The sequence below is a fragment of the Vulpes lagopus genome, chromosome X, assembly GCF_018345385.1.
Source record: "Vulpes lagopus strain Blue_001 chromosome X, ASM1834538v1, whole genome shotgun sequence".
In the NCBI taxonomy this organism is placed as follows: domain Eukaryota; kingdom Metazoa; phylum Chordata; class Mammalia; order Carnivora; family Canidae; genus Vulpes; species Vulpes lagopus.
In genome coordinates, this window is record NC_054848.1 from 36,094,508 (window position 1) to 36,110,701 (window position 16,194).

At 38.7% G+C, this 16,194-nt stretch overlaps 1 protein-coding gene across 8 annotated transcripts in view; it reads right to left on the reverse strand.

Moving 5' to 3' along the window:
- Positions 1-16,194, reverse strand: part of CASK (calcium/calmodulin dependent serine protein kinase) — a 345,585-nt gene that overhangs the window by 28,928 nt on the left and 300,463 nt on the right. For 2 of the 8 annotated variants that reach the window (XM_041740864.1, XM_041740865.1), the window contains exons 16-20: positions 12,544-12,629; positions 11,412-11,480; positions 8,585-8,653; positions 7,128-7,163; positions 5,279-5,475 (exon numbers count right to left, since the gene is read on the reverse strand). In XM_041740864.1, coding sequence (XP_041596798.1) covers positions 5,279-5,475; positions 7,128-7,163; positions 8,585-8,653; positions 11,412-11,480; positions 12,544-12,629 — 457 coding nt within the window. The remainder of the gene's footprint in view (positions 1-5,278; positions 5,476-7,127; positions 7,164-8,584; positions 8,654-11,411; positions 11,481-12,543; positions 12,630-16,194) is intronic. The other 6 variants (XM_041740867.1, XM_041740872.1, XM_041740869.1 and 3 more) reach the window with 3 other exon arrangements.

Below are 16,194 nucleotides of genomic sequence, written 5' to 3' on the forward strand. Positions count from 1 at the left end.
TTTTGCATTCCTCCAAATAGTTAGATCTAGAGGTCTGATTGAATTTAACTTTTTTTTTTTTACAAGAATACTTTATAGTATTAAGGTGATGCAAGTGGTGTTAATGTATGGTATGTAAAAAAAAATTTATTTTCTTGGGGCACCTGGATGGCTCAGTTGGTTGAGTGTCTTGACTTGTGATTTTGGCTCAGGTCATGATCTCAGAGTCCTGGGATTGAGCCCCATGTCAGGCTCCCTGCTCAGTGGTGAGTCTGCTTACCTCCCTCTCCTTCTGCCCTCCCCCTGCTTTTGCAAGTGAGTGCTCTCTTAAATGAATAAATCTTGAAAAATTTTTTGTTTTTCTCTTTGTTGTTGGTAAATAGAAATAAATTGATTTTTGTACATTGATTTTATATCAACCATTTTGCTGACCTCACATATAATTCTATAGTTTATCTGTAGATTTCTTTGAATTTCTTCACATAGAAACATATCACCTAAAATTATTTTTTTTCCTTTCTGATAGCGTCTGTTGTAGGTTTATTGTAGATCCTCTCAATCAGGTTAAAGAAGTTCCCTTTAATTCACAGTTCGTGAGGGTTTTAATCATGAGTGGATGTTAAATTTTACCAAGTGCTTTTTCTGCATCTACTGATAGGACCATGTGGATTTTCTTTAGTCTGTTAATACGATGGATCAACTTGATTGGTTTTCAAATGTTGAACCAGCTGTGCATTCCCAGTACAGACTCCACTGGGTCAAGATGTATTATCCTTATTAAATATTGCTGGATTCAGTTTGCTAATATTTTGCTGAGGACTGTTATATCTATGTTCATGAGGGAGCCTCGTCTGTGGTTTTCTTGGATTGCCTTTTGTGAATTTTGGTATCAGGGTAATGCTGGCATCATGAAATGAGTTGGGAACTGTTCTTTCTTCTTTAAAAGACTGTCCTCTTATTTTCTCCTCTTCATTGAGCTTTTTTTTTAATCCCTTATTTTTTGGTTAGGAGAAGGACATTTATTGGGAAATACCATGAACTCTCAGCAACAGCATCAAAGTCAATCTCCACATATTACCTAAGTGGCATACAGAGGAGGCTGAAGCTTTTGCATTGAGGACTCTTCCAGTACAAGCCAATATGTGCTGTATCCATAACTACAGCTTCTGTGATGCACAGGATCTTTGGAAGCATAAACAAAACCGAGGAATTTTTGACAGGTTAAAAGAGACAAATCCTGACCCCGTGAAGCTTATGGTACAGTCTATAGAGTACCTGGTACCTTATAACCAATGTTTTTAAGCTTAAAGAATAAAAGTTAAAAGTTCCCAATAAAAATTTGTGGTGTGGCTATATATGAAGCAGTGTCAGAGGAATGAAACCAGTCTTCAATAGCCACTCAGGAAGTGAATGTTATTTCTTTTAGCTCAGTAACTGCAGGAAAATCATGTTAGGATTTAGGTCAACCTGGAGGGAAATTTCAAACACATGTTTAACATTTTTATTCCTGACTTGGATGAGGGTCTGATCGGCAAGGGGAGGGATGACATATTTAGGGACTCAAAATATACTGAAGGACTTGACTGATGGGCCTTGTCAAGCAAGATGGAATTTAACAAGGATAAATAAGGTAAGGCATTTGGGTCCAAAAAAATTGATTTCTCATCTACAGGATGTGAAAAATGTCACTTGGTAGAAACAACTGTGAACAGATTCTGGGTCTGGCTGGTAGTATTTTTTCAAATCTTCCTCATTGACACTGCATGCCCACTGATATTCTACAGGCCAATGCAGTTTTCCAGCAAGGGCAGATGCTCTTTCTTGCTGCTGGGAATGCCTTCCTACACCTCTAATGTCTGACTCAGGTCTCAAGGCACATCCTGCCCAGTGGGCCCCTTCTCTCATCATCCCAGCTAGAATCCCTTTGTCCCTCTCGAGTTTGTTTTTTTCATAATAAACTGAACATATTTAAAGTGTACAGTTTCATCAGTTTTGATGTATGTATACACACATCTCTCCTCACTCCTCTGGATCCTCAGGCAACTAATGTCACTATAGATTAGTTTTGCGTTTTCTGGAATTTCATATAAACAGAATCATACAGTATGTTTTTTCTCTCTTTCGCCTGGAAAATTAGCATAATGATTTTGAGTTCTATCCATATTACGTGTATCAATAGTTCATTCCTTTTTATTGCTTCAAAGCATCCTGTTGTATAAATATGCCATCATTTGTTCATCTATTTACCTTTGATGAGAACTTTAAAAATTTTTAGTCTTTCTAATAGGTGTGTGGCCACTGAGGTTTGGTTACTGCGTTTTTTGTTCTTGACAGTTCCTTCTGGTTCTTCTTCCTTGCCATTAACAACTTCTCTATTCTCTGAAGACATGTTTCGATCTTATTAAATTGATTTTTAAAATATATGCACAGTTATTGAAAAACCCTGCCTCCTAATTCTAATATATAAAGTGGGTTTGTCTCTGTTGGCTTTTGTCAGGCAGGTCTGGTTTCCTTGTATGCCTGTGTGATTTTTGTTTTTTTGTTTTTGACTGTTGGTCCCCGCCCTAGTGAAAGTTTATGTGGAGTTTGAGGAAAGGCTCTAGGATGAGGTCTATCATAAAGTCTATCAGAGACTTTTTAAAAAGATTTTATTAATATGACACAGAGGGGGGTGGGGCAGAAGTGAGCACAAGCAGGGGGAAGTGGCAGGGAGAGGGAGAAGCAGACTCCCCTGAGCAAGGAGCCTGATACAGGGCTTGATCCCAGGAACCAGGGATCATGACCTGAGCCCAAAGCACATGCTAAACTGACTGAGCCACCCAGGCACCCCTTGAGACTTTTTGTTTCTAACAGATGCTGGAAATCCCCTGGCCGTCCCAGGCTATGTGTATCTGGATACAAAGCTATTCAAGGTGGACCAGCGGTCACGATTTTTTTCAGGGAAATTTTATTTTCCTTTTATTTGTGTCTTTGGCTTTGCTTAGTGACAAGGCAGCCTTGTCTCTAGTCCCCAGCTGTTGAAGGGCAGCAAAGGCATACTTCTTTGTTTGCTCCTGCCTCTGCAGTCCTGACAATGTGGGATGGGTCTCCTAACAGACTCCCCCCAGCTTGTATAGGCCTTAGGTCTTAATCTTGATTCTCTGGCAGAAAAGTTTTCAGTAATAGATGTGTCCTCTTGGCAAAATGGGCCAATTTGGTGCTCTAATTTCTATCACTCTGATTAATGGCTTTCATATAAAAACAAGTCACTGAGTTGCCCAATACCTTTTTGGCTGCTTAATGCTTTTAAGGTAATTTTCAATAACATATTTTCTACAGCACTTTTCTTTTCTTTTTCTTTTTTTTTTTCAGCAGGAGGATTGATTCAGATAACCTAGTCCACCATTATAGGAGACAGGGAGCAAATCTGCTTTTCCCACTGCCATTTCTCAGGGTTCCTCCAGAGGACTTTGGAGTTCTAGATATCAGTGAAACAAGATTTCAACAGATGATCTGACTAGGGAGAAGAGGTCTGGTATCTACAGAATTCTTTTAAAAAAATGCTTATCTGGCAGCATGCTAGAACACATTTTGTAAAATGTAAATATCACGAATGACATAATGACATCATCATCAAAGTGATTCAGAGATCACTTTTGTCCTGTTAATGCTTAAGCATGGCCCTTGAAATCATAGAAGAATAATGAAAATAAATTTCAATCATACTAAACTAAGTCCACTGAGTGGGAAGGAGCACAATATTTTGGCATATAATGGAGACAAGAACATATCTGTGACTCAGGGCCAGCTGTGATTATGGGGCCCCTGGTCCATCAAGAACTACAGTCCCTCACAGGAAAATAAAGACGTTTCTCCTTTCAAAAAAAAAAAAAAACGTTTTCTTTCTTTCTTCTTCTTCTTCTTCTTCTTCTTCTTCTTCTTCTTCTTCTTCTTCTTCTTTTTTTTTTTTTTTTAAAAAAAAAAAACAACTTTCTTAAAGTTTGGACTGCAAAGCAGTGCCAGATGGAAGGCTGCCTGCCACTTCCTCTATCCAGGTCTATGAGTCTCCGCATTAAATGATGGCATCTGAAGTTCTTATCAGTTCTGACAATCTAAATGTAAGAATGTTTTTTGGAAACAAAGGATAGCTAACAGAGGCAATCACGCAAAGGAAATTCACTGAGAAATCCCTTTAGTGAGAAAAAGGGGTGAGAAAACCATTATCAACATTTGTGGACTCAGAGCCTCTGGCGTCTGATAGCTAGGTTCCAGTATTTGGGGATAGACTGCCCCAATGTCTAATGGTTGCTGTTTTGGGTTGTGTGAAACAACCTCAGATAGAGTCATCTCCTTGCTAGATCTCTCACACATTGCCAAAATACCAGCCACAGCAAAATCACCAGCATCTTTCAAAACAGAGTTCAAGTAAGTGAATTGTAACAACAGCATTTGGATTTCACCAAAATAGATAGTAATACATAGTAATTTGGGACTCCTTTTCTCACAGTTCAAAATGGTGTTGAAAAGCTATCTGACTTTAACCTGTTTTCACTGCTTAAACTTTCCAACAAAGTAAGTGTTTTTAAAGGCTTGGCAAGGTAAAGAATGAAGCTTCTGGCTGCTTTTTTTTTTTCCCAAAGGCAAAACCCATTTTTACCTTCAAATATCCTGAGCGACCCTGAATCATGGCCTTTGAGCTTTTCCCTGCTGGGGTGGGGTGGGGGTGCGGGGGTAGAATGAGAATGGGGAGACCATGCTAACAGGTAAGGAGAGGGTTTGTTTTAAAACCAAACCAAACCAAACAGGGGCATCTGGGCGACTCTGTCAGTTAAGCATCTGCCTTCAGTTCAGGTCCTGATCCCAGGATGCTGGGATTGAGCCCTGCATTGGGCTCCCTGCTCACCTGCTCAGTGGGGACTCTGCTTCTCCCTCTCCCTCTGCACCTCCCACTGCTTTATCTCAAATAAATAAATAAAATCTGTAAACAACAAAACAAAACAAAACATGGTTCTAAAAGGATTGAAGCAGCATGTGGGAGTGGGGGGCTCTAAGGTACCACGAGGTGACTGGGACCATGACCTGAAGCTAGCCGCTCAACCTCTCTCTCTCTTGACTTTCCTCTCCCCTTCTATGTAAAACTAAGACTTGACTCTAAGCAGGAATTTACTAGATGTTGAAGATTTAGAGTTCTTGGATGACTAATCTGAACTTTAGCTAGTGGAGGCAAATAGGTTTTACACAACAGAATAGAAGGTTGTCAAAAAGGATGGTCAGGGCTTTGCTTTTATTGTCAAGCAAAATGGAAGGAACAATAACATACCATTCCTGGAGCTCAGGAGAAGGAATGAGACCTGCAGTTCCATTTTTGGAGTTTTCCAGTTTACCCTGCCACCAGTTGTGATCATCCTTACTAATAATCTGGATAATGTCACCAACTCTGAATCGAATGCCAGCTTCTTTGCAAGGGATGAGGTCATCCTTGGCCGGATCATATTCAAATTGTGCTCTTACATAGATCTATAAAACAGGAGTTTGTAAGAAGGGCTGCCACGGCGATGTGAAAGCAAACAGCTCTAACCTAATAACCACACACCAACACTTACAATACAAACAGGACATTAGATGGTGAAGCCAAATGACGCATGGAGATAGGACACAGGATTGCTACCACTAGAAATGATGGGATACCTTCGATGTGTATAGGTTCATACCTTTGCTGTTTTTATTTGGAGGGAACACTTAAACAATTCTTGTTTAATAAAGATCAAGACTTAGCTTCTGCTTTTACTGTAACATAATAGGTCTCTAATTATAGAGACGCACGCTTACCATTTTTAAATCTGCATATATTTAGCTGATGTTATGGGCAAGTTGTCATGATCATGTGGCAGCTTTGTCACCATATACACAAACATTCAGGGAAAGTTTTAACCCTGAAGCAGCATGTGGTACAAAAGAAGCAAGCACTCTGTGTTGGCATCTTGCTTTAGTTAAAATGCCTACATGACAACTGGCAGCATGTCTACACACTGTCTATAAACTTAAATGTAATTTAAACAGTTTTTAAAGCATTTAAAAAATCATGTTATTAGGTTTGTAAGAAGGATTTAGGTTTTGTATTTGTATTTTACTCTTCTTAAAGAAAAAGGACATTGAATCCAAGCTTTGCCACTTGAAAGCAGCACAGAGCTTCAAGATATGCAGAATTCAAAGCTCTGAGTTTCAGGATATGTCAATGTAATTAGTAGATATTATAAAAGGAAACAGATTAGCCTACAAGGGGTTATCATATGGCAGCATTTTAAGAAATGCTAGATATCTAATGCTGCATCACTTATGCGGTCTTAAGAATAAACTATGGGTGAATTCTTTCAGATGCCAATTTGTGCACACCTTAAGGCCAAATTGGATTATTTCTGGACACCAAATTCCAAGAAAATTCCCATAAAATTCTATCTCTTGAAATTACATTTGAATATTAATGTTTCAGTCACTGTAAAACCAACCTGAAGGCTTTGGAACTATTGTGTGATTATTCTGTTCAAGTTTTCTTATCAGAAATCCAGCCTATAAAATTAACATGTTTCTGCCTTTGCACCTGAAATCCATACTCTTAAAGTGCTGGCAAACTGGAAGCTGCTTGCTTGTGGCAGGCAGCACTTCACTTTCCCCATGTGACCCAAAAGAGGCATATTGGGATGGAAAGCCAGGATGTTCCGAGTTTTCATTGTAAATGGCTTTTAGATTTACACATGCAAAAACAAATTAGGAAAAAGCCTTGAAATTTTAAAAAATTACTGCTTAAACATGTTCATCAGCACATAGATTTTAGTTATTCTTAGAATTCTAGGAATTTTGTTACCTTTAACAATTTTTCCCCCCAACTTCAGAGGCAGGCCTGTAAGACCCCCTTAAAGGCTGAATTCTTAACCATCAACACAAGTTTATCAGGTTGAAATTACAATAACCATCACAGCTACAAAGATGTAAAGAAAAAAATCCTTATAGAAAATTAGTCACGTGTAATGTGTTAAAATGAAATGGTACAAGCTCTCAATGCTTAAATGTTATGGTCCAAAATGCAGACATTATGGGATGGAAAGGGTTAATAAAGGATTGGCTATTAGCAGCTCAGTTTAGAGAAGTTTCTATAGAGGGTATCTATTCACCTGTCGTCCTTTTGGTTGGGTAGTTGATGGCAAGTCCTGTAGAATAAAGCCAACCCAGGAGAAAAATTTTCATTTACTTTTCAAGAGTACAAGGTAATTTGTGTGTTCTGTTACAATATGGCTAAAAAATGAGCTAGATTTCAGTTGTAAAGAGATCATATGCATTATTCCATTTCTCAAGAAATGTTGAGTTATCGAAAAAAATCAAACCCAGGCCATTTAGCAGCAAGCTGAGGAAAGCAGGTAAGTTTAAGCAAGAGAGAAAATGTGTTCTTAAGAAACAACTCAGCATCTTCAACACAAAAGCCACTGTGAGTGAAACAGCCCTACTGGAAACAAAACCAAAACCCCAAACTCAAAAGAGCTGTTGCCCTTTTCAACTTAGTCACTGCAATCATTGAAGTTTTGAAAAATTCAATGGCTATATGGATTTTCACCATCTTCAGAGTATTACATGTTAAACTATTATAAATGAATTCCTTTGGTAGCCTACTTGGAAGTTAAAAATAAAGGAAAGAAAAATTTTCTTCCATAATTTCTCTTACTGAAATCATTCCAATTGAGATGATCTCTAAATTACTTAAAATTTTATCTGATTAAAGACAGTTGATGTGCTTTTTAAAGGGCACGTGGATAGCAAACAAGCGATACTGCTGCATTTAGTAAGACTCTGGATACATTTCAACAGCAATATCAGCAACTTAAGATTTTTTTACCCCAAAATATCAGACGCTTGCACCTTATGTGCTTTCGTTTATTTAAGTAAATGAAAACCAATTCTTTTCATTTTTTCATATTTCAAAATGAACAGTTCTGAAAAAAAAGGTAAAATCCAAGTTCAAGTCAAAATATCAAGTACTTTGTGTTAAAGATGTGATAACAGCGTGGCTTAAGTGCAGTTTGAAGCCAGTTCCTTTTGCTTTTCATATCCAGGCAAGGCTTATAATTCACAAAAATATGTGCACGTACCACAATAACAGAGGGCACACCAATTCATAACGTAGATAGCGGAAACTAAAACGTGTTGCTGATATCACTCAGAATAGCCAACTACAAAGCCCGAGAATACCCAGATGCCTACTCTGCAAAATCCTCAGGTTTCTTCATCTTTCTCCAATTAAAAAAGATATTTAGAAATTTCAACAGATTGCCTCTTATATATCCTTTGCGTAAGTCTGAGCAAAGTCATCAACGCTAGTGGGGTGACACGGAGATATTTTGAGAATGACCAAAGCGATCTTGAACTCCAGTTCTTCAAATTTAACTAATTAGAGAGTTTTTTTTCACAAGAAGAAAATGTTGAAAAGATTTTCCAGGAGTAAACTGCATTGTAGCTGTAGTAGCCTTGTATATCGGCAGAAGACAATTTTTCCACTGAACACATGTAACTAGAACACTCATGGCAGGTGGCACCAACAAAATTGTCACACTTTGCTGTGTGGAGCTAGAGTTCTTACCGAAACAGAATTGTTAGTGCTGCTATGACCATTAGCTGGGGACTGTCTGGAAGTGGAGGGGGAATCTCTCTGAAATAAGACACAAGGTTCATTAACACAGAACACCAGCACAGAAACAGAGATATTCACATCAACAGTTACAACCACAGTCTGACAACCGTTTCCTCTGAGGTTTTTTTTTAAGCGGTAAAGGTGCTATACTGACTTACTTGCATGATTTCACGGAAGTATGAAAAAATTTCTGCAGTCTGAAGATTCACGTATTGTAAGTGATGAAAATTTAGTAATTTCTTTTCTGTCTCCAACATTCTATAACCTTGGCTGACTTTAAGTGAGACCCAGAAGAGTGATTTGATATTAAAATCCTATCAAGGATTATAAAATGACAGATACTACTATAAACTGATGCTGAAGATCCCAACTGCCTAATTTTCATTCAAAATTAGGTACGAAAAGTACTTAATGGTTTTTAGGTACCTCAGTGTCAAAAATTACTGAATGACTCATTGAAGTGAAACAAATCTAAAAAAACAAAAAAGATTTCTCATGTTATAGTCACCTTGGAGTCTTTCCAGGACAGATATTATGAATAAAGGTAAAAGACAGACATACATCAGAGAAGAAATCTTTATTCTTTAGATCATTTTAGGAGGTTGATTAAAACAATAACCTTGAGCCCCTAAAACTGCTCCATTCCTGGCAAAAGTCCCAGGAAGCACAGCCACTCTCCCTAGATTCATGGTCCTCAGCCACACTCTCTATACTATGTGACACACTTGTGATCCTTTCTGGGCTCCACTCCCTTACTGTCCAAATCAGCTTTAATGACAAGAATGAGGAGAAGAAGAAAATATGTATTATAACATTTTTGGTTTAGTGGAGTCCTTTGAAACCTTTGGGATGTACATGTCTGCTCAAATGACATTTCTTTTTGTCTAGAAAATATACAGAAAACTTCTAGAGCTTCTTAGCTTTCTGAATAATGGGGTCTTTTAGGGGAGCATTCTCAAATATTCATGAGCAGAGTGATTTCTAGGTGCCACCCCCAAAGACTGGAGTCAGTAAGGCCAGTGTGAGGGCAGGGGGTCTCCCCTCTTTTGCCTTTGGGGATGCTGATGCAGGTGGCCAGAGAGCCCTTCTTTGGGCCGTATTGCCCTGGCTGGGAAGAGTCCAACCACAGGCTTGGATTCAGCCAGAGCACAGGAGGGTCCAACAGGCTGGGTTAGGGGGAGGAGGGGAGTGTCATTTTTTCTACTATTCAGAGGTAAAGAAGGGGTGGGGGAGGGGCTCTTCTGATTCAGGTGTAGAATTTACATGTGTAGTACTGGTCCCACCCTAAAGCTAGTTCTACCACTTAAAAAAACACAAGAGAAACGTTTATATTAATGCCTAAAAATATCCCCTGGTTAGTTAGCCAAAAAGACAAAAATCAGTCATATTTACTAAATTTCTTCAGTAATGAGAAATGGTATGAAGCCCACCTACGATTTTAAAATATTGGAATGCTTCACATTGGGAGGTGTGTGTGTGTGTGTGTGTGTGTGTGTGTGTGTGTGTGACATTCTCTCTTTTGCAGCAAGGTTTGTTGTTCTAGGTAACAAATTTCAAAACTCTGAATCCTGGAGAAGTAGCTCTGCGTTTTCTCTTGAAATATATTATTAATTGAAGTTCCATAAAAAGCCACCAAGAGGAGCTCACAACCTGATACAACAGAACCTCAACTGTCATGGTGCACTAAAAATATCCTTGACCAAACTACAAATTCTTAGACATATCTTCAACAGGATGAGGGAACAAGTCATAAAGCCTCTGAGTTTGCTTGTGAGATCTACAGCATTACTAGGGATGGGAGGAGGCATCGTAATTTCTCCCTCAACTTCTCCTGAGTACAAATTCAATTTTCTAGGTGAGTTCCAATAAGTTACTTGTCAGTCTTGAAAATTAACTCTAGGAAATGTGTACTTCACACCGATGTACACAGACTTGGAAATGAGCACGAAAGGGACAAGCTTCAAATACTAATGCTCAAGCTGAATGTGTGCTGACTGAAGGAGGACAGACCCTTTAATGCCAGTCTGTGTTTCTAGATATAAAAATAATAGATTTTGGAATCTCATTTAATGACCGACACAAAACTGAATAATATAGGTTGGAAAGCTACAGTCTCTATAGGATAACACCTACTGTGAGAAAGAAGCTTTGGGGTTGTATTATCTTAGAAAGCTTATTTGCTTATGAATCACATAATGTTCCAAATTGAAACGATTTCACAGAAGGTTGCAAAACCCTCTAACTCCTCTTGTAAAGTCCGTTACCAATTCCTCACAGACTTAACATCCATCCAGGGACTTGTCACAATTATCTGAACACCTCGATCTTAACAAAAATAGATCACTTCTCAGATTCTTGGAAAGAAGAACTATCTGTGTGATTTCTTAATAAGGGAAGTGAATGCACTTCCTGGAAATATTATTGCAATTATCTTTTTTCCCTCAGAGACTCCATTTGTTCTTGTTAAGCTTTCTGTCATTATTTGTAGAGCTCCTCTCTCTTTTGCTTCAATTCCAGCCTGCAGAAAGTTAAAGTGCTGAGGAGCTCCCCATGGAAGCAGGGCTGAGTAGGTGAATGGAACCTACTCTGTTCCGTTATCTTTGTTGTAAAATTGGTGTGCAGTGATCAACAGCACAGGCAGAAACAATTTCCCAGAAAGCCAAAACATTCAGCCATCAGCAGACAGTTAGTTAAGAACCCAGAGGAGACTAGGGGTGGCTGGAGGTGGGGGGAGGGGAGGGGAGGAAGGGAGGGGGGGGTGTGCCAGAGCCATTACCTCACAGGACGATGACTGAGTACGGTAACTTGGTACGATCTTGAAGGTAATACTCCCCCGCATTTCCCGCTGGAGGCAGAATAAAGGAGAGCTCTTTTAGCAAATAAATGTTGTATACAAAGACATGTGAGAAACCACTCGAGATGCATGGGGGTAATTAAGGCAAGCCAGCTGAGCACACATGGGCCTAAGACAAAATGGAGTGAGAAGGCAGGGGCTGCTCACAGGAATAGAAATTGTTCTTGGGAGAAACCCTGCAAAGCCAAGGCTGACTGCTTTGCTTGTACAGCAGTGGTGGAACAGACCTCCGGTGGTTACCTTTTTATAGACCCAAATACAAAAACCTCTAAGTGCCTTTCAAAAATGAGTATTAACTGGGCCAGGCAACAGAATAATTACATAAAAATGACATTTGGTCTCCTACCTTATAATGGTGTACTCCATTAAATTTGCTTTTTCTTTTATGATGTTGGCCTCATTGCTTTTCTATAGTGAATCTGTGCTTATTTCACACTCAGTAGATATTCGTAATATAGTAGGCTGCTACAATGTGGTAGGAAGACCGTCCAGGACCAGAGGTCCAAGACATCTGCCTCTGCTCAGTAGGACAACAAACATAGGCCAAGGACTGTCATTCTGCCTTTTTAAATGCAAAGCCAATTGTGAACAGAGATTTTGGATATGTATGGTCAAAAATAGCCAGGTCTACTATGTCAGTCCTTTCCTCTGTGCTATAGAGAAAATTCAATACAGCTGGCTATGACTCAGCTAAACAGAAACAATGTTTCTGACATTGCAGATGTCAGCAGAATGGAGGTCGGTGAGAAACTAGTTCACATATAGACCGAACTGGAAAGGTTATCTTTACACATCTGCTCAATAAGAAACAGGAGATCAAGGAGGAAGGGAGAGGTTCGAAGCCCACGCTGCTCTATGGGCAAGATGTTTCCAAACTCGGCTACATGTAAACATTTTCCCAGTTGTCAGTTCTTACGAATGTTGTAGAAATGCAAGTCCACACAAATGATGGTCTCAGAAATACTCTGATTACAAAAGAATACCACTTATTTGTGCATTAAAACACAAACTAGCAAACCGAAAGTCAATCTTAAATAAACTTTCATTTACTCACAAGCATTTTTTGCAGCTGTTCCACTGTCTGGTTAGCCACACTGATGCCATTAATTTCTCGAATTTCATCACCAACATGAAGTGTACCTACAGAAATGACACAATTATAAACACAAAACGATATATGTATCATTTATAACAAAATCCAAAGGCAGCAATGTAAGTAGTTAAAAAAATTAAGCTAACTGTTGAAGGCCAATGTTTCAAAACAAGTACAGGTTTGGCTCATGTAGTAAACTCACCAAAACAGATACATCTACTTATGGAAGACATACTTCTGAAAGATGGCTGTGGAAATCTGCTTATTTCTCTGTAGTAGGCACTGTGTATCATGGTTTAAAATGCAGTTTCTAGATCCAGCTGGTCTGGGTGCACATCTTTAGCTACATCCCTTATTAGCCTTAAGATCTTGGGTAGGTTACCAAAATGTTCCACGTCTCAGTTTTCAACATTTACAAAATGGAGATTATAAGAGTACCTATTTCATGATTGTCTTGAGGATTAAGTTAGTTTAGTACACTTAGAAGGATCAGAAGTGTTTGCGGCACATAGCAAGTACCACTGAAGTGTTTATTATCATTTTCTACCATTCTTTTTTTTTTTAATTTTTATTTATTTATGATAGTCACAAAGAGAGAGAGAGAGGGGCAGAGACATAGGCAGAGGGAGAAGCAGGCTCCATGCACCGGGAGCCTGATGTGGGATTCGATCCCGGGTCTCCAGGATCGCGCCCTGGGCCAAAGGCAAGCGCCAAACCACTGCGCCACCCAGGGATCCCCATTTTCTACCATTCTTATCACTATTATCTACCAAATATGATACAGGGAATTGTCATAATACCTGTATAACATTAAATTTACATTAGACAAAACGCAATCCTTTTATAATAATTTGGTAGGCATTTCAGGGTCCTGTAATACTTCAATTGGAAAGAGTCACCAAGAACCAATGCTTCAATAGGAAGTTATGTGAAATTTTACTTCCTTATTTGTAATTGTGCACGTTTATATACTGGTCTGACATCATTATGAAAAGCTCATGGTATGTTTTAGAGATATATACTAAAATGCACATAAAGAAAATAAGACCCTTGAGATTTGCTTCAAAAAAATTTGGTGGGGAGGGGAGTGTGGACAGTAGAGCAAGTACAGTTGCAGGTGGGGAGGCTGGTTTCAGCTTGGGAGTACAAACTCCCCAACCCAAGCCATGCAGCTGGTGAACAGGGTTCCTGCCATTTCTTCTAGCCCCACTGGTAGGTTCCCCGGCCCTCTTGATAACTAATACTCCAGTCAAATGGCTAGATTAATGCTGCTCTAGAGGCTAACTCAAGTCCTTGACATGTTTCATTTACAATTATGTGGATTATTTATTTTAGGAGCTTTTCTTTTAAAGGGCCAGATAGCCCTACAGATAAATGAGCTGTTGGGCTGTGTAGAAAATATTGTTCAAATGTTGCCAAATAACTGACTTTGTAAGGGGGATATTAAGCTGCTATTTATAAATCTGAATGTCTTAAAAGCATTCTTGCTTGCTCTCTCTGTTGTATATGGTGTCTTAGCAAGTCCTGAGTTTTTCCAATGAACCCAATTTCAATATATGGTATTTTTTTATGCCAAACTGGTGTATACCATATACAAAGGTGTCTTGTCCTTTGTATATGTGGTAATGCTGATTTTATGACTCTGTTAAAACACATTTGCTATGATTAAAAGTTATAAAATGATAAAAAAAAAAGAAACTGGTGTGGCCTGAATTAACAGTAATTCTAGTGGGTTATGGGTATGTGGGTTATCCCTGTACTCTTCTTTCCATTTTTATTTTTTTCTTTTTAAAGATTTTATTTATTTATTCATGAGAGACAAACACACAGAGAGAGGCAGAGACATAAGCAGAGGGAGAAGGAGAAGTAGGCTCCCTGCAGGGAGACCAATGTGGGACTTTATCCTGGACCCTGGGATCATGCCCTGAGCTGAAGGCAGATGCTCAACTGCTGAGCCACCCAGGTGTCCCTTTTTTCCACTTTTCTCTACTTGAACTCACCACACTGTTCTCTCTCCACTCATGTGTGAAAATCAGAATAAAATAAGAATTTGGGGTTCTCACAACTGTATCTCACCTAGGGTATACCTTTTGAAGTGTTACTAGTCTCAGGGAAGGAGTACAAATTCCTAAAAGCACTTCCTACTTGCATCCCCACCATCTGCTCCACACAAAAACCTGTGAGCTGGGTCCTGAGTGGGGGAAAACTAAGGGTGGAATGAAAAAGTGGAAAGGGTGGATGCCATAGTAGCAATGCCTGCTAGCTGGATTCTGAGCCTTGGTCCAACAGCAAGTAAGAGAAGCTGAGTAATGAATGTGGAGGGAGGCAAGATCCAGATTGGTGGGACTCCATGGTAACTAGTAGAAGAGAAAACAAACTCTCTCTGGAGGAAAGTGTTCCCAGTGTAGTCCCACAGGACTTCCACTGATCAGAACAAACAAGGAGCTCACAATCAAAGGTCACCAAACATATTATAAGGCAAACTACTATGTAAGTCACCAGAACAGAAAAAGCAGATCAGATTTAGATCATCAAAGGAGAAAAAGATACTAGAGTGATTAGATACAGAATAGAAAATAGCTACATGTTAAATATCAGGAAAAGGACTTAGTTGCAAAGATGAGCATGCAATAAGAGATTATCAGATGTGAACAGATAGGTTTGAAAATATGACTAAGAACAAATGACTAGTGTTTCTAGAAAAGAAAAATATAACTGGTGATATAAACCAGTGAGTGGATGAGTTGAACAGGAATTCAGATATGGCTGAAGAGTTTCAGTGAACTGGAAGATATAACCAAATAAATTACTTAGAATGCAAGCCAGAGAAATGAGATAGAGAAAAAAAGGAAACAAGAAATAAAATAGGAAAAAAATTACGAGATATGAAGGGAATATCTAACACATGTCTAGTGGAGTTCATAAGGAGAGAATATGGAGAATGGGGAAGAGGTAATATTTGAAGAAATAATGGTTGCAAACTTTACTGAACTGATGAAAACATGATTATGCAGATCCAGGAAGAATAATGTATCCTAAACAGGGTGAATAAAAAGAAAGCCATGCTGGAAAGCAGTGAAACTACAGAACATCTAAAGACAAAGATCTTTTCTTCTTCATAAAGACAAAGTTCTTAAAATAACCAGAGAGAAAGGAGAGATCACCCACAAAGCAAGGAACAGTTGTGGTGACATCAGACTTTCCAATGTCAGCAACGGATGCTAAAATACAACAGAATGGTAACCATCAGCCTAAAATTGTGCTCTCAGCAAAAGTAATCTTCAAGATTGAGGCTGAAATAAAATATTTAAAGATAAATACCACCTGACAGAGTCTATCAGCAGGAGACTAGCACTAAAGGAACTTCCAAGGATGAACTTTAGGAAGAAGGAAAATGCTCCCCAAAGAATAGTCTGAGTCTTAAGAAGGAATGGTGAGTTTATACCTGAAACTAATATACCAAAACACTGTATGTTAACTATACTAGAAATAAAATAGCAGGAATGGTAAGTAAATAAAATCATAACCATTTATGTAAATCCAACCAAAAATGGTCATATTTTAATAGTAATTTCAAATTTGTGAATTTAAAACAGAACAGAACTAAAATAC